This window comes from Sciurus vulgaris (genome assembly GCF_902686455.1).
Source record: "Sciurus vulgaris genome assembly, chromosome: 17".
NCBI classification, from domain to species: domain Eukaryota; kingdom Metazoa; phylum Chordata; class Mammalia; order Rodentia; family Sciuridae; genus Sciurus; species Sciurus vulgaris.
Window position 1 is genome coordinate 41,831,538 of NC_136478.1, and position 21,389 is coordinate 41,852,926.

Genomic DNA, 21,389 nt, shown 5'->3' on the forward strand with positions numbered 1-21,389 from the left:
ACTTGTGAGGCTAACACAGGAGTATCACAAGTTTGAGGCCAGCCTCAGCCACTTAGTGAGATCCTGTTTCAAAAAAAAAAAAAAAGGCTGGGGTTGTAACTCAGTGGAAGAGTGCCTCTGGGTTCAATTTCCAGTGCAAAAAAAACCAGAACAAAACAATAATGAAGCCAACCATTCTGGAGGTGCATTTGAGGGCTGAAAACAGCTTCCACCCTTAACCTGCTTAGTCTACCATGCATGATAGCCACTCTCATAAACACCCTCAGTTCTCATCCATCCTCTTCCAGCAAACTCCAGCTAAACTCTTCTTCCCCAAGGTCAGCATGCAAACAGCTGCACACTGCTGGAGCACGTTTACCGAGAGCCTGGCTTCCTGACCTCAAACCTCTGAACAGGTGCCTGGTTACCTGGCAGTCCTGTCTTTCCCGAGTCATGTCAAATACTTTTCTCCTAGATAACCTGTTGCCATGCCCTCTCTTCTCTCCTCAAACCACTCACAAGTTCTCCTGACCTCCTGGCTTATAATTAATTGCATAGGTCCCCAAAGACCAAGCCCTCCTCCGTGCCTGGATTCTACTCCCTCTCCTCCCAGACTCCACACTTCCTGCATTCCTGCCTCACAGACGTTTCCCCTCTGCACACAGCTTGCCCTGCTATCTATGCATGCACGTGTGCACATGCACACCCCGCATTCTTTGCAAAGCCTTTCTTGACCCTTTTCCCCTTCCCAGGACCACCCTGGTATCCCTCTGCTCCATTTCACAGGTGATCCCTTCCTCTGTGTTTTGCCCCTGTTCTCATCCAGCATGTTCCCCAATACCCACTCCCCCAAGTCTTTCTGGGGCACCTCCCTGGAGCTCTTAGGGTTTTACAGAGCACATCTGAAACCACTGTACTGGTCTAACTCTTGCATTCTTCAGATGAGAAAAAAATGAGGCCCAGGGAGTACACTAAGCTACTGAAGGTCACATAGGTTGTTGATAACAGTCAGGGCCTGATTCCAAGTCTTGATTTCAGCCTTGGATTCTTTCCACTTTGTTTTTTTTTTTTGTTTTATTTTTTTTAAGGAATGAGTTTTCAAGCTACACAAAGACTTGGGTGAATCTTTTCTATAATATTTTATACGGCTGGGGATATAGCTCAGTGGTACAACACCCCTGGGTTCAGTCCCCAGTACTGGGAGGTGGGGGTAGGAAAGAATGTAGCTTGGTGGTAGAGCACCTATAGATAGGTAGAGCACCCCAGTACTGCCAAAACAAAACAAAAAGAGCGCCTAGTTGTCATTATCTAAAGTTATTGTCTGGGTGAAAAGAACAATCACAACAATCATGATTATTATTACAAAGCCTTTTATGAAAATAAATGTCCCACACTAGAATCTGTTGCAAGGACTTTACCACCTCAGTGTATCCTGACGAAAATTCAAGGATAGGGGTCCTATTATCCCCACTTCTTTGAGGCTCAGAAGTGTCCCTTGATTTGCCCAAGGTTACACATCTGGTAGTAAAGACAGGATTCAAATCCAGACAGTCTGTGTTTTCAGTCCTTGTTTTAACCGCCTTGTCAGATTCTTTGTTGGTCAGGTTCAAAGATACAAAAGTACTGAAAGACAAGTCTTTTTGGTCTCTTTCCAGCAGCAGAGCCTATTCTGTGCAATCAGACTTCTCTGGCTGTGTCCTGTTCTGCAACCTTCAGTCTAATGTAATTTTCTTTTAGAGGAACAGACTTCTGTTTCTGTAAGGACCTCGAATCACTTGTCCAGAGATTCCAAAGATTTCATCCCACAAACATGTTTTGAGCCCTTCTCCCAAGATACGCTGTGAGTACCTCAATTTTATAATTGAGTTATAATTCACATATTATAAAATTCACCAGTTTATTATTTATTTATTTATTTTTTTTGTGTGTGGTGCTGGGGATCAAATCCAGGGCCTCATGCATGCTAGACAAGTGCTCTACCACTGAGTTACACCCTAGCCCTAAATTCCTCATTTTAACATAGTTCTGTAGTTTTTAGTAAATGCAGGGAATCGTGTGCATATCACTACTATCAGAACACATCCACTGCCCTGAAAGAAGCCCTGCATGCTTCAGTGGTCACTCTCATCCCCGCCTCTGGGAACCACTCACCTGCTGTCTCTGTGGATGTTTCCCATCCATGGGATCATACAATCCATTCACTCCCCAACCCTCTCTAACCTGATTTTTGTTTTTGTCAGTCCACAACAATTGTTCCTTTGTCCCACTGCCAAATGCAGAAGACAGGGCTCAACTTTCCTCATTCTCCATCTCTTAACTGTATTCAATACAACCGGTCACTCCAGCTGCAGGATCTTCTCTTGATTCCAAAGCTCCTTTTATCCTACCTCTCTGAACTCTCCTTCTTAATTACCTCTTTCCCAATTTCTTCTTCTAACTCATCTCTAAACACTTGGAGTGTCTCAGGGTCAACCACAGCCCTCATGGGTGATTTCATCTCATCTTGCAGCTTTAAATATCATCTCCGTGCTGATAACTCTCAAATACTACCTTTGAGCCCCGACTTCTCCCTTGAAGATGTGAACACCCAAGTGCCTACTTTTACCTCTGGGTGAAGCATCTGAAACATCCAAAGCCCAACTCTTGCTTTCTCTCTCCTCCACCTCCCTTGCCCTCAGTTCCTCATCTTTATGAAAAGGAACCACTCCTCATGTGTCATTCACACCCAAAAGTGAGGTATCCCCTCCCAATCCAACATCATCTTTACATAAAACCTTGTCAGCTCTAACTCCAAACTATACCTCAGGTACATGCACCTCTTTCCACCCACAACTGTCACCACCAAGTCAAAGCCACTGATATCACTGGCCTGGACAATTGCCATGGCCAGCCTCCAAGCAGTGGACAGCCTTCTAAATAAACATCACACCATGTCGTTGCCCTTCATGAAAACTTCAGTGGCTTCCGAACTCCCACCTCACTTCCTACCCATCTCTCCCTTGTCACAGTGCTCTGGCTGAAAGACCTTTCTGTTCTTGGCAGCAGCTTATTCCTGTTGCAGGGTCTCTTCTTCACCTGTTGGTGCCCCTGCCCATAACACTCTTCTGCTCCTCATTGGCTCCTTCCTTCCTTGCCACTCATACAGCAGTTGCAGCCCTGTCTAGGAGCCTTTCCCTAAGCTCAGACATTCAACCATTCTTTATAGCACTTCTCAAAACACAACCAATTATTTGTTTGTTTAGTGCCAGCTTCCTAGAGGTAGGGATCTTCTCTGTCTAGTATAAGACAAATCCAACATCTAAGCACCAGTGCTATGGCTGGGATGTGGTTTGTCCTCAAGGGCTCATGTGCTGGGAGCTTGGTCATTAGTGTGGCAATATTTGGAGATAGGAGCTTTAAGAGGTAGGGCCTAGTGGAAGGACCATAGGTCAATTGCAGGCAAGCCCTTGGAAGAGACTAAGAACCTGGTGGCTCTGGTTTCCTGCTTTTTGATTAATGTCTCCATTTTGCACATGCCCTTGCCGTGATGCCATCTGCCATTAAGTCCTCAGTAGCAGCCAGATCAATGGGGTCACCTGATCTTGGACTTCCATCCTCCAAAACTGTGAGTTAGATAATTCTTTTCTTCATAAGCATCCTACCTCAACTATTTCATTATAGTAATGAAAAACTGACTAACATAGGAACACACAGCTTATGCTCAATCAATATTTTTTGAATGAATAAATGTTATAGAAGGGACAGTGTAAGTTACATTAAGTGTGGTAAAGTACAGAAGAGAAACTATGGTACAGTTTCTCCCACTAGGGAAAAAAATTAAAGGAGATAACTGTGTACATGAACTTGCAGAAGCATTAAACACTCCCCACTTCACAGGAAATGAATAACACTCTCTCTGAGGTGTGGAATAGGACTTTCACACGTCATCTTAACCCCTTCTGTACCACTGAACAACTTTAAAAAAAAATTTTTTTTGGAGATGCCAGGGCCTTTCACAAGCTAGGCAAGCACAGTATCACTGAACTACATCCCTACCCTTCTTTTAAAAATTGTATTTTGAGACAGGGTCTTCCTAAGTAGCCTAGGCTGTACTCAAACTTGCAATCCTCCTGCCTCAGACTCCCCAATAGCTGGAATTCAGGCACATCACACCAGGTCCAGCTCCATCTGAACATTTTTAAACATGAGTATGCATTACTTCTGTAATTAAATAGAATCTAATTAGGAAAATAAATCAACTATTTTATCTACAGGATTAAAGAAAAAGCTTTCAAATGATCTTTGACCCAGAGTGAGCACATACCCAGGTTGACAAGCTTAGGAGTTCAGTTGCTTGTGCCATGTCATGCAAGCAGGAGACAGAGGGCCTGGAAAAGACCTCTGGGGCCAAACTCACACCCATTTCACGTCACTCTGCTATTTACTGCCAGGGGTGCTTGCACTCACCATGGAGGATGTGGAGTCCAGGAGGCTCACAACCTTCATCTCAATCTCCTCCTCGCCAACGCTCTTCAACAGTTTTATAACCTCGCTCACTGTCAGCCACTTGCAATCGACACCTTGAATGGAAACAATATAATCTCCTTCCCTGGCTCCTGCCAACTACAAAAAGTATTGTTTAAATAAAAGTCCATATGTTCATTTAAATCCCTGAATCAGTCCCTAGATTCATGAACAAAGTAGACATTTGCATAACTTTGCTTTGAGAAAGCAAAACTTCATTCGTAGTTCTCTTTGGGTATGTAGCACCCAAAAAGCCTTTCGCATCAAGTCAGACCTTTGACATTCATGAGCCCCAAATTCTAACACCTAGATGTATATGTCTAGGCTGTTTGCTTTCGATCTTCCCAGTCTGATTCTGTGTAAAGCTGCTGGTGGGCTTTCTCCCATCCAGACAGCAGCAGGCTTACCGCAGCAGAGCAGGAAGGATCCAGGAAGTGGACCTGAACTGGAGCATTCCCTCGCAAGGTAAACCCCACTTCCCCTTCTTCCGCAGTGAAATGAATGCTTCTGGGAGGTGTCCACCTCTTGTTAGCCGAAAACACAGACAGGGGGCCCTTTAGAAGAAAGCATCATTAAGTGTAGGGTTTGAAGGTGAAATTGGGACTTTTTGAGCTAGCTCCCTATGTTGCCCAGGCTGGCCTTGAACTCATAAGCAGATGATCAGGAGATCATCTGGCCTCAGCCTCCCGATTAGCTGGGACTATAGGTGCGTTCTACTGTGCCCAGCTCTGAATCAGACATTTGAAAGCTAAAGGGAATGTTGCCTGTTGTCTTTGAAGATTTCCCTTGGCCTTGTTCAGGAGCTATATGTGCTATCACGGTCATATACAAACATTAGTTGCCATTTTTTATAACATAGCCAATATATTTAAAATAAAATTATCTTTTAGAATTTATCTTAAATAAAACCTCTAATATAAAATTCTAAAATATCTAAAAATAGCTCTTAACATATACTATATTCTAAATATTTGTGTCTTCCCAAAATTTGTATACTGAAATCTAATCACCAACATGATTATTAGGAGGTAGAATCTTTTGAAGAGGTGATTAGATCATGAGGGTAGAGCCCTTATTAATGGGATTATTGCCCTTATAAATAGGTTTTAGGAATTATTAATTATTATTATAATTATTTAATTATTATTAATGGGATTATTGCCCTTATAAATTGATTTTTTTCTACCATCTGAAGACATAGCAAGAAGGCATCATGTGAGAACCAGAAAGCAGGCCCTCATCAGATCCTGAATCTGCCAATGCCTTAATCCTGGACTTCCCAGCTGCCAAAACTAATGAAACTTTAAGTTTCTACTTTTCTTAAGCTACTGAGTTTACAGAGTTTTGTTATAATTATCTGGACAGACTAAGACAATATATTTGCAAAATTTAAAAGCTGTTCCCTTTAAAATAAATGTCCAACATACCAGCTTCTGGAAGAAGTCTGTTGCTGTCACCTTGGAGAACTGGGGTAATATAATTTCAACCTCTTGCTCAGTTTTAGCTAGAAAAAAAGATTAAAAATGAAAGGATAAATGTTTCTGTCATGGAAAGTGAATCCTTGAAAACTCAGGTCTCCAGCCTCCCTTGGGAGGGAAGGGGAAGTACCACTTTCTCTCACCCACCAGTCCTTACCCTTGGCTTAGATAAGCAGTATAAAACACGGAACATATCTCAACTCCTGGCCCCAGGGCTGGATCAGAGGAGTGATGACCAGACATATCCCTGCTCCCCCTACCACCCAAGGAGCTTATTGATACTCTGGTGCACTTCCTTTGGCATTCATAAAAACTGCAGAGAAACACCGTTTCAGGTGTGGCTCTGACAGGAGTTCTTTGTGTCTCAGAACATAGTCCTGGCACAGTGTCCTTCCTAATTTCATCATTAATGTGTGATATGAAGATTTTGCAGTTGGCAGTGACTTTGCCCTAGTCACGTCCATCATTATCTCCAAATCTTCAACAGTGACCTCATGGCAGGCTCAGGTCCACCCTTACCAGAAAGCTAGTTGGTTTCTAACAAAGAATCCCAGAGAAGGCTAAATACATTGAACAACAATAGGAAAAGAAAACCTAGACCCCACCAGGGTAGATCATACCCTGCTATCCACAAGATGACCCTGGGGCTTCTTGCAAATACTTAACATAGTGCAGGCTCAGGCAGGCTGCTCATCTGCTCCAAGAGCTGTGCTTGGGCTGGCAGTAGCAGAGTACTTGCCTAGCATGCTCCAGGCCGAGTTCCATCCCAGCACCACAAAAAAAAAAAAAAAAAAAAAAGGCAACATTGCCATCTGTAGAGCTGCTTGTCTCCCTCCCTTGGTGGAATTTAAGTCTCTACCTTCTGGCCCCAGAGGTGACTACGGGGTCTATGAAGAAGAATCCCTAAGTGCTACCACCAGGTGGGTTACCTGGGCAAGAACCTGGATCTCCCTAAGCCTTTACTTCCTCATCTTTAACACAAGGTAGTAATTAGTACCTCCCTCACAGCAGTGGAAGAGGGTTGAATTAGAGTGTATACAGATGGGGCTGTCATGCCTGGTAGACCTCAAACACTCAACAGATGACAGCTAACACGATTACAGAAGAGCCCAAGGTTCTAGCTTGAGCAGGACCCTGTCTCTAAATAGTTGGTCCCTGAAAATAAAGAGGGATCACCAGAGACTGAGAACAGAGGTGTGGGAAAGAGGTTGTGATATAATGATAAATACTTTTTGGCTTTTGTCCATGGTTCCTGGCTCATAATTCCCTCCCCCAAGGCAGACCACAGAAACTACACTGTCTCCTCCCCAAGGCAAATCATAAAAAGTATCATCTTCTCCCAAGGAAGCTGTCTAGGAGCCGACCATGAACAAACTTTCTGACCTTTGATAGTAGGTCACAAGACCTGTTTCATTCCAGAGGAGTCCTGTTCCTGCCCTGGAGGGAGGCATGCAGCATAGAGGCAAAGCAGGCTGCTGGACGGACAGGCCTGGCTGGGTCTTGCCACCCAGCCTTTGAGGATTAGATCACACCTTTTGTGTCCAGTTACATTTCTACATGGTTGTCCATGCTTCAATCATGCCTCTGCAAAGAAATTCTCCATAAAACCCCAAGAGGAGAGGAATAAGAGAGTTCCTGGATTGGTGAACCCATGGACATTCCTGGAGGGTGGCACACTTGGAGAGGGCACAGAAGTTCTGTGTCCCTTCCCCCAGACCTCAGCCTATGCATCTCTTCATCTGAATCCTTTGTAATATCCTTCAAAATAAAAAGTAAGTGTAATCAAGGGTTTCCTTGAGTTCTGTTCTGTGAGCTATTCCAATAAATTATTATTTTTTTTTTTTTTGAGATAGGGTTTTGCAATGTTGCTGAGACTGGCCTCAAACTTGTGATCCTCCTGCCTCAAGCTCCTGAATAACTGAATAGCAGGCACCACTGCTCCTGACTCTAGTTAAATTAACTGAACCTGAAAAAGGGGTTGTGGGAACCCTGATTTAAAGCAAGTAGGTAGGAAATTCAGGTAAAACAACCTAATGCTATGACTGGCATTTGAAGAGGGGGTGGGGATAATCCTGAGGTCCAAGCTTTCAACCTGAGGGATCTGATGCTATCTCTGGATAGACAGTATCAGTACTGAACTGGATTAGAGGACGCCCAGCTGGTACCTGCTGCAGGATTGTTTGGTGTGTGCAGATAAACCTCCACATCTCTAGTGTCAGGGGTAATCTGTTGAGTGTGTACTAGGAGAAACTGAGTTTGGGTTGGTTTTTCCTCTGTACTCAGGAGGGTATGGACAAAGGGGTTCCATTAAATGGGCCACCATCCATTCTCCACCTCTAATTCCTGGAAAGATCCTGGTTATTTCTCATAGAAAAGCCATCACTGGAGGGAGGCCTTCCCATTCCCCATCGTCCTGGGAAGAAGTGACAAGGGCAGCAACATCTGTCTACTTCACCTATGAATTCCTAAGACATTACTGTGCATAACGCCTAGAAGGCTTTTAGAAATTCTGGTGGTAATGAGAGATGAAGAATAAAGGGGATATCAGGAAGCCTAGAAGAGGGAATTATGATGCATTTAGCTCTCAAACTAGGGAGCTGGAAGTAAGAGTAAAATGCAGTTTCCTAGATGGAAATGTGGGTGGGTGGCGGTACTGTGAAGGGTGCAGAGTTCCCAAGGGTCTCCTGACTACAGTGACAGCTGAAAACACAAAGGAGGTTCTGAGACCTTATGGAAGGGGTCTAGAGCTGGACACAACAGTGCCTGTCTGTAATCCCAGCTACCTGGGAGGCTGAGGCAAGAGATTTCTAAGTTCAAGGCCGGCCTCAGCAACTTATTGAGACCCTGTCTCAAAACAAAAACTAAAAAGGACTAGGGATGTAACTCAGTGGCAAAGTGCTGCCCAGTGTGTGTGAGGCCCTGGGTTCAATTCCCAGTATTGCAAAAAAAAAAAAAAAAAAAAAAAAAAGGAATGGGTAATGTGTCTAGAAAAGGAAAACCAGGAAGAGCAGATACCTAGGCTGGGAGCTGTCTATTGGAGATACTGTACAGGAATAACCATCAGCCAAAGGAATGAAGAAAGAGAAGAAAGAGGACTTAGGGAGCAAGAACAGGACCAATATGGCAGGCATTCCAGTGCCAATCAAAGAAGGTTAAGGAACAGAAGAGGAGGCAGGGGCTAAAGGGGTGCCTGAGGGTGGAGATCATGAAGATGCCCCTGGAGGGAGGAACTAGGAAATGAAAAGGCCATGCAGGAGCAGCATTCAGTCCCTCCAGAGCCAGTACACAGTAACAACTTGTGCAATCCCTGAAGGGTGAGCAAATACAGGCTGCATTTAGCCAGGTGCCCTGGCTTCCCATGCAGGGCGCATTCCACAAAGTAGACACAGGCCTCCATGCAACAAAAGGCACACAGTTCTAGCCACTCACAAACAATATCAGGAGCATCGATCAAGTTCAGAAGATCATCATCTTCTTGGTGCTGAGAGTACTTGAGCCGAGAGCGCTGTTGTGCGGCAGACAGCACCTCCTGAAGTACCTGGATGTCACGGAGCTTCTTGCACAGGCTAGCCTCCCTCACAGACTCCTTGTGGTGAGTGATAGCTCTGCACAGATGGCATTTTCCTGCAGGCAGAAAACCACCACCGACATGGCACATGAATACATTACAGAGACCCAAAGGACCCAAGGATCAGCCCAAAAGATGGATGCTCTCCTTTCTAAAGGATCTGGCTGATAGCTGAAGCCCTCCTGAGATACAAGTGTAATGCTCACTTATGTCGAGTAAGTGTTCACCCAACAAACACTGACTGGATATTCTAGGTATACAGGTAAAGCAATCAACAAAAAGTTGACCCTGAATTCATGAAGTTACATGCTATTAGTTGAAGACAGATAAGCAAAGATAAACACAGTGGATCATGTAGCCATGAGGTTATGAAGAAAAGTGAAGTAAGATTGGCAGGTGTACATGCTAGAAGATTGGGAATGGGACCTGCTCTACCATGGGTGATCAAGGAAGTCTTTTTGGATAAACTTGTCTTGTTTTTAAAATTACTTTTGTTTCATGTTATTTTTGTTTGTCGGTATTTGTTTATTTGTTTGATAAGGTAACTTCTGAGCAGAGTCCTGAAGGAAATGAAAGAGCAGTCATGAGGATATCTCATACAAAAACATTCCTGAAAGAAGGAATAGTAGGTGCAAATGCTCTGGGGCAGGTACATGCTTACTTTTCAAGGACAACAGGAATTGAGGGTATGGCTGAAGGGAGTGGGGGCAGGAGAGAAGGGTAGGGAATGAGATCAGAGAAGAGCAGGGGCCAAGTCATGCCTAACCTTACAAATCAGAATAAAGACTCTCACTCTTTCTACCGTGGGCAAGATGGGAGCCCATCAGGGTGTGAGCACAGGACTAAAGTGACCAGTCTCTGCAGGAACAGAGGGAAGCAGGGAGACCAGCTATGGGCAAGGCAAGCTATATGACCATTCTGAGACTCTGTTTCCTCAATAGTAAAGTGGGATGTCCACTACACCTATCTCATAGAGTTGGGTGGGTTTTAATCAAGCCAATGTTTACTAGGTAAGCACTATCAGTGTGTGGTTTCCGCCAAGATGGAAGGATAAGAAGTAGTCTGCCTGGGCACAGTGGCCCATACCTATAATCCCAGTGGCTTGGGAGGCAGAGGTGGTAGAATTACAAATTCAAAGCCACCCTCAGTGACTTAGTGAGACCCTGTCTCTAAGTAAAATATAAAAAGTGCTGGGGATGTGGCTCAGTGGTTAAGCACCCCTGAGTTCAATTCCTGCTACCAAAAGAAAAGGTAGTAGTCGTCAGATTTGGGGTGTTTGCTAGGTAGAGTTAATAAGGTTTGCTAACCAAATGTAAGGTGACAAAGAAAGACAGGAGTACAGAGGAAATCCAAGGTTTCTGGCCAAAGCACCAAGGGGGATGGAGCTGCCAACACGGGGATGGGGAAGTTACGTGTGTTTGGGTGGGCGGAAAGTTTGGGTGCTGAAGGACATCTGGGAAAGAGATATTCACACTGAAACATGGCAGAGACCAAACCAGGACAATCCATTACCAGTCTTATTTGACCTTGGTGAAGCATAAGAAAATCGACAATGTGTCTTTCAACATTAAGATGGCAAAGGGCCATGCCATGGGCCACAGTGGTGTTGGAAGACAGTCAAAGCTCTAGCTGTCTGGTGGAGAGACCGGGCATCCATGGAACACATATGAACACCGTTCTGGAAGTCCTTTGAGACTAGAGGATTGCACCCATAATTTCTGAATCCAGAGTAGCACCAGTGAGTCTGGCTACCCTACTCTTTCAAGCCCTCACCTACAGATCCATCTAGTGTTTGCTCATGAGCAGGACTGCCTGTCAGCAAGCTGGGCACAGTTCAGGGAGCACTGCCCATACGCACCCAGCTGTCGACGCTGCTGATCATTTTTCAGTGTGGCCAAGGGTGTCAAGCCCTCTGGCATGTGGTTGTAGAGCTGAGACAGGCACTTCTCCTGGTGGTCCTCATCTGCACCTGGCTTCACTGCAATTTAAGCCGCAAGTTAAATCCCCATCTCCCTCGGGAGATGGGGGCCACAGACCCTGTAGAGACCTTGTAGAGATTTCACCAGGATCCTTTCACCTCCCATTTATCAGGCATTAGTGGTTACGGGTCTCCTTTCTGCCTATGGACATGGTCAAGGCAATTTAGCCTCTTGGCCTTTTCTCACTCAGGGCCAGCCATGCTCAAGAAGTACATGCCATGGCCCTGAGCCTTCATACACTCCCTCCTCCAAGTCACCTACTGCACAGAACCTCCTAGCACAGTCCTGCCTGTTACTGCCCAGCCTGAACACCTCTGGTCGCCTCCATGCCTATGGTGAGACCACTCCCTGATCCAACCTCACCCGCCACTCAACACTACATCTACATCCTTAGCCTCCATTCCTATGCTCAAGCACTCCTTACTCTTAGCTGTCCTTTCCCTCCCTGCGTAGCTGGAATAACCACAAACACCACTACCTCTGAGGAGCCATCTAGGACTTCACCAAGAAGTCCAACTGCTGCCTCATTCATATCCTGACAGCCATTGCCAGAGCTTTTCCCACCTAATAGACTAGGAGTAGCTGCTCATAATTTCACGGTTTAGCTTTGCATACAGGCACTTATTTCTCACAACAGTCCCATAAGGTAGTTTCTCTTCCTATCTCCATCTTACAGATAAGAAAACTGAAGAACTGAACAGTTAAGTAACTGAGATATGAAATCAAGTAGGCTGGCTCCAGAGGCTGCCCATTTAATTATTCCAGGAACTGCCTTGAATATTACTAACCAGATAAAAAATCCCACCTGAAGGAACTAGTCTTGTAGCTCTGTGATAGAACACTTGCATGAGGCCCTGGGTTCAATCCCAGCATCATATTAAAAAAAAGAAAAATAAAAAGTAAAATATTACCTTAAAATATTATATCTTGATTTTTGAGTAGTTGGCAACCCTTAGATTCTATATTCCAGGTGAAAAATCATTTGCCTGATTCTAGAGAGAATTAAACTACCCCTTTTCCTCCTATAGCAGGAGTCTGTAACCCTCTAATGCTGCCCTGGCTTGTGTGACAGGTAACAAGATCAATATGTACTTCTCATCCTCTGCCTTCAGCCTGTGAGCATCTCCAAGGACAGGAAGGCAGATGCCGCTCAGCTCAGAATCGCCCAGAGGCAGCAAGACCACACCCCCGACCAAAGCCCAATCCCTGAAGCCCCTTAGCCTTACACTGGTGGTCAATAAGGAGAGTGGCAGCAAAGTAGTGGGCCAGGGCCCTGTAGTGGTGGGCCTTCACACAGGCCAAGCTGGCCCAGGAGTAGGGAATATTCTCCTTCACTGGCGCCTGGCTCATGGCTGCATGCAGTTGCTGATAGACCTCTCCCACCTGAAACAGAAGGGACATTGGGAAGGGAGAACTCAATACAAGAACTGTCATGAAACTAAATACAAAAAAAAGATCTCTTTCTCCCATGCAGCAGCCTCTGCCAGAGGCTGCTCCATAATTTGGGCTCAGTGCCAAGCAAGTCCTGGTGCTGTCAGCCTCAGAGTTAATAGAGGAATCAGGCAACTGTCATTATGCTGGTTTTTAGGCCAAGCTGCAGATGGAATCAATGATCCATATCTGAAACACTGATACTTGCCAAGAAAACACAAGGCAGCAGCCTCAGCTGGGGCAGGCACGCTGCCCCGGTGGTGGGCAAGCTGCCACTGTGGGAAGCCCTGCCGCTTCCAGTGCACCTGCACTAACATATTTTGCCCACCCACCAAAGTCACAGGAACTGGGAAGCCTTACCTTGGCAGCCTCCTGAGCCACCTTCACCAGCATGAAGAATTCGTTCCGGATCCCAGGAAGGCTGATTTTCTCAAACACGCTTTCTTGGGCTTGTGCGAGCATCATTTTGACCAGCACACTGAGCATGGCGGGGCTCATGTCATAACTAGGAGTATGCGTGAATGTCTCTTTCAGGTAGTTTAAAACCCCTAAAATCATAAATCATAAATTTTTTTCCCCATTAGTTGGGGATCACAGTATTTTACCACACTGCTATAGAAAATGCTATAGAAACAAAAATATAAAATTGAGGCTGGGGGTATAGCTCAGTGGTAGGGCCTAGTATGCACAAGGCCCTAAGTTCTAGCCCCAGCATGACAAAAAAACAAAACAAAACAAACAAACAAAACATATATGTGTATATGTATACACACACGTGTGTATATATGTGTGTATATACATATGTACAGGTATGTGTATGTATGTCTGTATATATGTATTATATAAATGTGTATAATACAGAAACTAATGTCTTAAAGCATCTTTTTAAAAAATATTTTTTAGTTGAAGATGGATACAATATCTTTATTTTATTTATTTATTTTTATGTGGTGCTGAGGATCGAACCCAGTGCCTCACACGTGCAAAGCAAGCACTCTACCACTGAGCCACAACCCCAGCCCCTTAAAGCATCTTTTAAAAAACCTGATTCTCAATTTTTTCAAGTGGATTCCAGCAACTCCACTCCTACGTTTATATCCAAAACATTGAAAGCGGAGACTCAATTCACATACCCATGTTCATAGCAGTATTATTTACAATGGCCAAAAGGTAGAAAAAAAGTCCAAATGCTCATCAATGGATGAACAAGTAAAGAAATGAGGTAAATACATACCATGGACTACTTTTCAGCCTTAAAAAGGTATGAGAACCTGGGTAAGGTGGTACATACCTATAATCCCAGCAACTCAGGAGGCTAAGGAAAGAGGATCAGAAGTTCAAGGATAGTCTGAGCAACTTAGAGAGACCCTGTCTCAAAATGAAACATAAAGAGGGCTGGAGATGTAGCTGAGTGGCAAAGTACTCAGGGGCACAATACCCAGTAACAAAAACGAAAAAGCAAAACCGAAAAGGGAATGCAGGGCTGAGGGTGTAGCTATAGCTCAGTGGCAAAGCACTTGCCTAGCATACACAAGACCTGGATTTGATCCCTAGCACCCACTCCAAAGTAAAAAGAATGAACTTGTGACCCAAGCTTCAACATGAATGAGGACACTATGCTAACTAACAAGTCAATCATAAAAGGTCAAATATCATCTGATTTCATTTAATGAAGTACCTGGAATAGTCCCATTCATAGAGACAGAAAAAATGAGGTTACTGATTACTAAGAACTGGGGGAAGGAAGAAAGTGTTATCATTAAACAGGTACACAGCTTCAGTCTGAATGATGAAAACATTCTGGAGAGGGAGAGTGGTGATGGTTGCACAACAATATGAATATACTTAGTGCCACTGAACTGTACACTTAAAAATGGTTATAATGGCCAGGCACAGTGGTCTGTCATCCAGCTATCAGGAGACTGAGGCATGAGGATCACACAAGTTTGAGGTCAGCAACTACTTATTAAGGCCCTAAGTAACTTAGTGAGACCCTGTCTAAAGAAAAAAAAAGTGGGGGTGGGGGTTGGGTATATGGCTCAAAGGTAAAAGCACCTCTGGGTTCAATCCCCAGTACCAAAAAAAAAAAAAAAAAAAAAAATTAAAATGTCAATTTTATCTTATGTTTACCACAGTGAAAAATGATTAAAAATTATAGCCAGGCATAACTTATAAAAAATAAAATAAATAAAAGTTTAGAGATCTCCAAAAGGTAAAATTTTAAAAATAAATAAATCATAGCCAAGCATAGTGACTCATGCCTAATAATCCCAGTATTTGGGAGGCTGAGGCCAGAAGATCTCATTTTTGAGACTAGCCTGGACAACTTAATGAGACCCTTGTCTCAAAATAAAATTTAAAAAGAGCTGGGGATGTAGCTCAGTGGAAGAGTACCTGCCACTTAGCATGTACAAGGCTCTGAGTTGAATTCCCAGAATTTAAAAAAAAAAAAAAAAAAAAAAAAGGTTAAAATAGTAAACATGTATATTTTATCACAGTTTTTAAAAATTGGATTTGCTTCCAAAATATTTACATGTGTATCAAGCAAGGAAATCAGCTGGTTCCCTCTATCCCCTTCTCACCTGGGACAACTATGAGAAACTATCCATGACTGGACACATGATGGAGGTGATGGATGAAACCTGGCAGAATGATTGAGAGGGTTCCAGGGGACCTTGCTCACCCATAACACCTGGGTCATTCAGAAATGCAGAACCCTACCCCAGGACCTCAGGAAAGAAGAACCAGTGCAACAACCAATGGGCACGTTCACGTTGCGGCCCTCTGTTGACTTCTTTATACTTTAGGAAATTAACTGTCATGAGAACTAACTGACCATCAATCTGGAACTGAAATATAATCTGCCACATGAATCCCACCCAACTGGTCCCTCTGGTTCTGCTGCCCTGCAAAGGGACAGCACCTGCTGCAGCCTGTTTGCCCCCCTTGGGGCTGTCCTCATGGTTGCCACCATTTTCAAGTTTCATTCTGTCTTTTTATCTTTACAATCTTGGAGACAGGTCACAAAGTACGCCTGCTTGAGATTCCTTAGGAAGAAAGATGAATCCAGAAAAGGATATACAGTAAAACAATTCCACACCCATGTCTCATCCCACAACACTAATCATTTTAATGCAAGAAATTCCACAACGAGTAAGTGACAAAGCTGTGGTCCTACACAGGCTTGCAGGGCTTCCTGAGTTTCCAGAAAGGTTCTATGTGGGAGGAAGGGATGGAGTGGGGATAATTACAACCCAAGGCAGAACAGGGGATCAGCACAGAGAGCAGAAAACTGTTGAGCAGACTCAGAGTGCTTGGTCTGCACTATGCTTCTATTTTTGCCCACCATCCCCACATTGAGTCTGCCCCCAATAGAGGCCCTGCTGGAGGGGAGCAACACAGACCCCAAGAACACGCAAAAGCCACACCAGGCTCGTCCACTGCACCCCAATCCTCTGGTGGTTAGTGCTAAGGTGCTTTTCTCCACCCTGCATCTGGTTCATACCAGGACAAATTCAAGGGTTATTGGTTAAATGGTTAAAATAGGGGGGAAAAATTTTTTTTTTTTTTAAATCCCAGCTGAAAGCAATAGATCTAGGGATCCCCAGTTATGTGTCACTTGACAGAGGGCTAACTGCACCAACCTCAGGCTGGTGAGCTCGGCAGAATGGGCATGATATAAAGCACAGAGAGTAACACAACAGTCCGCCTTTATCCAAGGTTTTGCTTTTCTTGATTTCTATTACCTTCAGTTAATTGTGGTATGAAAATAGTAAATGAGAAATTCCAGAAATGAAAAATTTGTAAGGTTTAAGTAACTTTTATGACAATATCTTAAAATTGTTCTATTTTGTTATTAATTATGTTAACCCTTTACTATGTCTAACCTATAAATTAAACTTCATTATGATATTATCATATAGGTTTACATATAGGAAAAAACATAGTTACATAGGGTTCAGTACTACCTGAACCCTCTGAACCTACTGGAGGTCTTGGAACACATCCTGAATGGATGAGGAGGGACTATTGTATGCATTAGGTACACCTAATAAAAGAAAAAAAAAAAGCCCACATTTTTACTCTTTGGGAAAAGTGATTCTGTTCTTCCATATAGTTTTGGAAGGAATGGTTAATCACTGTCATCATTGGGGCTATTCATTTGGAAAAGATTAAGTCTTAGCCAAAGTCCTCACTGTGTACACGAGCCATCCCAGATTAAGACAACGGCCTGAACCTAATGGTCTCTTGATGGGAAGTTATACCAGTATTGGACGCTGGTCCCCTTTCAGGCTTGCAAAGCTATGCATAGCTCTGGGGAGAACCCCAGACCCTCTTCAGCTGGGCCCCCTAGTGCCACCAGGTGGGGACAAGGCTTTGCTTGGCAGCCCTGGCAGAGACACACCTGCAGCTCTCTGGAAGGCGTCCACAGCACTCTCCAGTCCAGCCTGCGTCTGCCGATTGCACCGGGTCCCAATCTGGGTGTAGAGGGCTCCGATGTTAAATAAAATGCTGGCCTTCTCCAGCAGCAAGTTCTGCTGGCTGACTGGGACGCCCGTGAGGGAGTCATACCTGTTTAAAAGAAACACATTCTGAGAATACAGATTACTTGGCTAGTTAATGCCACTTTGGGGTAAACATAGGCAAAATTCATTTCTTGAATAAAATTCAAAGATGCACATGCAATGAAGCTTTTGTTCCCAAGCAAGATAATAGGTCTGATCATACTGACTACAGAGCTACACAGCCACACACGAAATTAAAGCTTCTCAATCGAGACGTCCTTCAAGTAGGTGAATGGGTAAATGGACTGTGGTGTATCCAGACAGTGGAACATGACTCAGCACTAAAAGGAAATGAGCTAGTAAGCCATGAAAAGACACGGAAGAAAGTTAAGTGCTTATCACTGGGTAAAAAAAACCTATCTGGATATTCTAGGAAAGGTAAAACTGGGGAGATTATAAAAAGATCAGTGGTTGTTGGGAGTCAGGGAGGAGAGAAGGATAAATACGAATAGCACAGAGGACTTCAAAGGCAGTGAAACTATTCTGCAGGATATCACAATGGTGAGCACATGCCACATGTGTCAAAACCCAGAGACTATACAACACCCAGAATGAACCCTAATATAAACTATGGACTCTGGTTGATAACGATGTGTTGTCAAGATATGTTCATCCAGCACAAGAAACCTACCACTGTGATGGGGGTATTGGTTACTGGAGGCACTGAGCATGTATGGGAACAAAGGGTCCGGGGAAAACTCAGTACTTTTTGCTCAATATAGCTGTGAACCCAAAACTGCTGTAAAACAATAATATACATTTCAAAATGTACAAAAGCAATTGGGCATGTCCATACCCAGCTACTCAGAAGGCTGAGACAAGGGCATCATGAGTTTGAGGCCAGCTTGTGTAACCTAGTGAGACTCTGTCTCAAAAAAAGAAAAAAGAAATGTGGTTTCTCCTAAGTGAAATACAGATAGCAATTACTAACCCCTCATAATTCTTCCTGAAGTTTCAAGACTCAGGATTTTTTCCCCATATCTTTTTATTGGTGCATTGTAATTTATTGTCACACATTCACACATGCATATGATATAACAATATAATTTGGCCAGTATCATTCCCCAGTATTCCCCCGTTCCCTCCCTTCTGCCTTCCCTTTGGTCCCCCTCTTCTACTCCACTGATCATGCTTTAATCCTCATGAGAGCCACCACCTTTCTTTTATTACAACCCCTATAGCTTCCACATAAGAGAATATATATGACTTTTGTTCTTTTGAGTCTTATTTTGTGCAACATGATATTCTTAAGTTCCATCCATTTTCCTGCAAATGACATAATTTCATTTTTCTTTATGGCTGAATAAACTCCATTGTGTTTATACTTTCATCCACTGATGGACACCTAGGCTGGTTCCAAAGTTTGGTTATTGTGAATTGTGCTGCTGTACACATAGGTATGCGGGACTGGGATTGTGGCTCAGTGGTAGCACCCTTGCCGAGCATGTGTGAGGCACTGGGTTTAATCCTCGGAATGACATAAATAAATAAAATGAAAGTATTGTGTCCATCTACAACTAAAAAAAAAACAAAAAACAACAACAACAAAAAAACATGGTTATGCATGTATCCCTGTAGTAAGGTGACTTTAATTCTTCAGGGTAAATACCATGGAGTGGTATGCTGGGTCATATGATGGTTCCATTCCTAGTTTGTTTGTTTGTTTTGGTACCAGGGAATGAACCCAGGGACGCTTAACCACTGAGCCACATCCCTAGCTCCTCTTTTATATTTTATTTAGAAACAGGGTCTCGCTGAGTTGCTTAGGATATTGATAAATTGCTGAGGCTGGCTTTGAACTCACAATCCTCCTGCTTCAGCTTCCCATTCCTAGTCCTCTGAGGAACCTCCATACTGATGTCCATAGGGGCTGTACTGACAACCCCACCAATAGTATAACTGTGTTCCTTTATCTCAACATCCTCTCCAGCATTTATTATTGTTTGCATTCCTGATGGCTGCCTCAGAATTTTTTAAAACTCACGCTTTGAACCAAGAGGTAGGCAGGAAGCTTCTTACTAATTCAAGACTAGGGAGAAATCACTGCTGCCTTTTCACTCAAATGGGCAGCCTACTGCACTTTTACAGAGTCATCTGCATGTCCCTCCTAAAGGGAAGGCATTGGCAGTACTCTGTCCACTCTGGTAAAATTTAATGCTGACCATGCCCTTTAGCTATAAGATTTATTCTCCTTTTACCCAAACTGCTAAGTACACTCAAGAGAGGAGACACAGTAGCTCCAAAATAGAGAAATCGAACTAATCTTTGAAAATGTCATTCTGGAAAAGAATCAAATATTCTATTTCAGTTTTTTAAAATAATCTATTTCTGTTTGCCACTGGGACAAAATCCAATTCCCCCTCACACCCCACAGCTCCCTCCCATCTGAGACAAGAAACTTGCTTCTTGTTAGTTCCACTTCAGAGCCTCACTGTTTTCCCAATGACACAATGAGCACTTAAAAAAAAAAAAAAAAAAAGCCTCTTTGATTTCAAGTTCAAAGCAAGCTTCAGCAACTTACCAAGACCCTATCTCAAAATAAAAAATTAAAAAAGGGCTAGGGATGTGGCTCATGGTTAAGCTCCCTGTGTTCAATCCTTGGTACCAAAAGAAAAAAAAAAAGCCTCTTCTTGGCTCACTTATTCTGAAACACGTAGTCTTCCTCCTTGGCATGGTGGTGCACACCTATAATCCCAGCAACTTGGGAGCCTGAGGCAGGAGGATTGCAAGTTTGAGGCCAGCCACAGCAATTTTGTGAGGCCCTAAGCAACCTAATAAGACCCTGTCTCAAAATAAAAAAATTTTTAAAAAAAGGAAACGGGTAGAGATATAGCTCAGTGGCAAAAATGCCCCTGGGTTCAATTCCTAGTACTAAAAAAATAAGAATAAAAACAACAATTAAATAAATACCAATTTATTTACCCTCCACCACAGAGTCTGCTGTCTAAATGCCACCTATGACAGGCACTGAGGGTCGTAACCTGGGAAAGCACAAGCAGACCTGAGGTACCTACCAGGTAAACAAGAGCCCCATCTGGCGAGTGTGCGGGAAGAATCTACTCTCCACAAATCCCAGCTGGATGAAGTATGACATCAGCAGTTCAACACCCGCCTCATCCCGGCTGGGCGTTCTACAAGCCTACAAGGAAGAAGACAGCAGAGAGGTGAGCAGGAGAGGACCACCTATATAAACAGTTTCCTCCAGCTATTTCTATGGTGTGTGGGCCCCATTGCTGGTACCATGAACTCTAGGAGGGGCTTAAAGAGCCTAAGATGAAGTCAGGAACCCTGGGATCCAGCCCCAGGCCGGAATGGGCACGTCTCTCAACAGCCCCTCCCCATCATCCCCAACCATCCTTGATTCTCTAAGTCTACAACAGTGCCGTCACAGGATGTGCTGAAGATTCAGCAAGCTCAAGCAGCCATCCTCCAGCTCTGCTGCACGGAAAACTTACTTGTCTCAGATCCATAAGATCTGCAATTTCATCTTCATATAAATAGCTATCTTCACTGTAATGTTCCAGGATAAAATCCTTTAAGAAAAATGAAATAAGATACTGTAAGATGTAATTCAAGAGGTCAGGGGGGTAGCTCAGTGTCACAGTGCTTGCCTAGAATGCTTGAGACCTGCCTGGGTTTGAGACCCAGCACCAGGAAAAAAAAAAAAAAAAAAAGATGTACTGGGGAACTGTAAATCTGTAAAATAGTTATATGTCAAATGTACTCACCTTTAAAAAAAAAATTCACATAGAATAAAAAAAATTTTTTTGAGAGATTTTCTGAGTAGGTGAATTTATTTTCTTAATTTTGTTTACACAGATTTTTTAGATGTTTCATTTGTTGCTTCAGTAAAACTAAGTTATTTTTTATTTAAAAATGTTTTTGT

The 21,389-nt window shown here is 43.5% G+C and overlaps 1 protein-coding gene across 1 annotated transcript in view; it reads right to left on the reverse strand.

Moving 5' to 3' along the window:
• Window positions 1–21,389, reverse strand: part of RHPN2 (rhophilin Rho GTPase binding protein 2) — a 63,124-nt gene that overhangs the window by 3,396 nt on the left and 38,339 nt on the right. The window contains exons 5-14 of the mRNA XM_079119909.1: window positions 20,959–21,036; window positions 20,518–20,642; window positions 17,344–17,510; window positions 13,299–13,486; window positions 12,734–12,890; window positions 11,387–11,506; window positions 9,390–9,584; window positions 5,910–5,986; window positions 4,890–5,036; window positions 4,426–4,581 (exon numbers count right to left, since the gene is read on the reverse strand). Of these exons, the coding sequence (XP_078976035.1) occupies window positions 4,426–4,581; window positions 4,890–5,036; window positions 5,910–5,986; window positions 9,390–9,584; window positions 11,387–11,506; window positions 12,734–12,890; window positions 13,299–13,486; window positions 17,344–17,510; window positions 20,518–20,642; window positions 20,959–21,036 (1,410 nt within the window). The remainder of the gene's footprint in view (window positions 1–4,425; window positions 4,582–4,889; window positions 5,037–5,909; window positions 5,987–9,389; window positions 9,585–11,386; window positions 11,507–12,733; window positions 12,891–13,298; window positions 13,487–17,343; window positions 17,511–20,517; window positions 20,643–20,958; window positions 21,037–21,389) is intronic.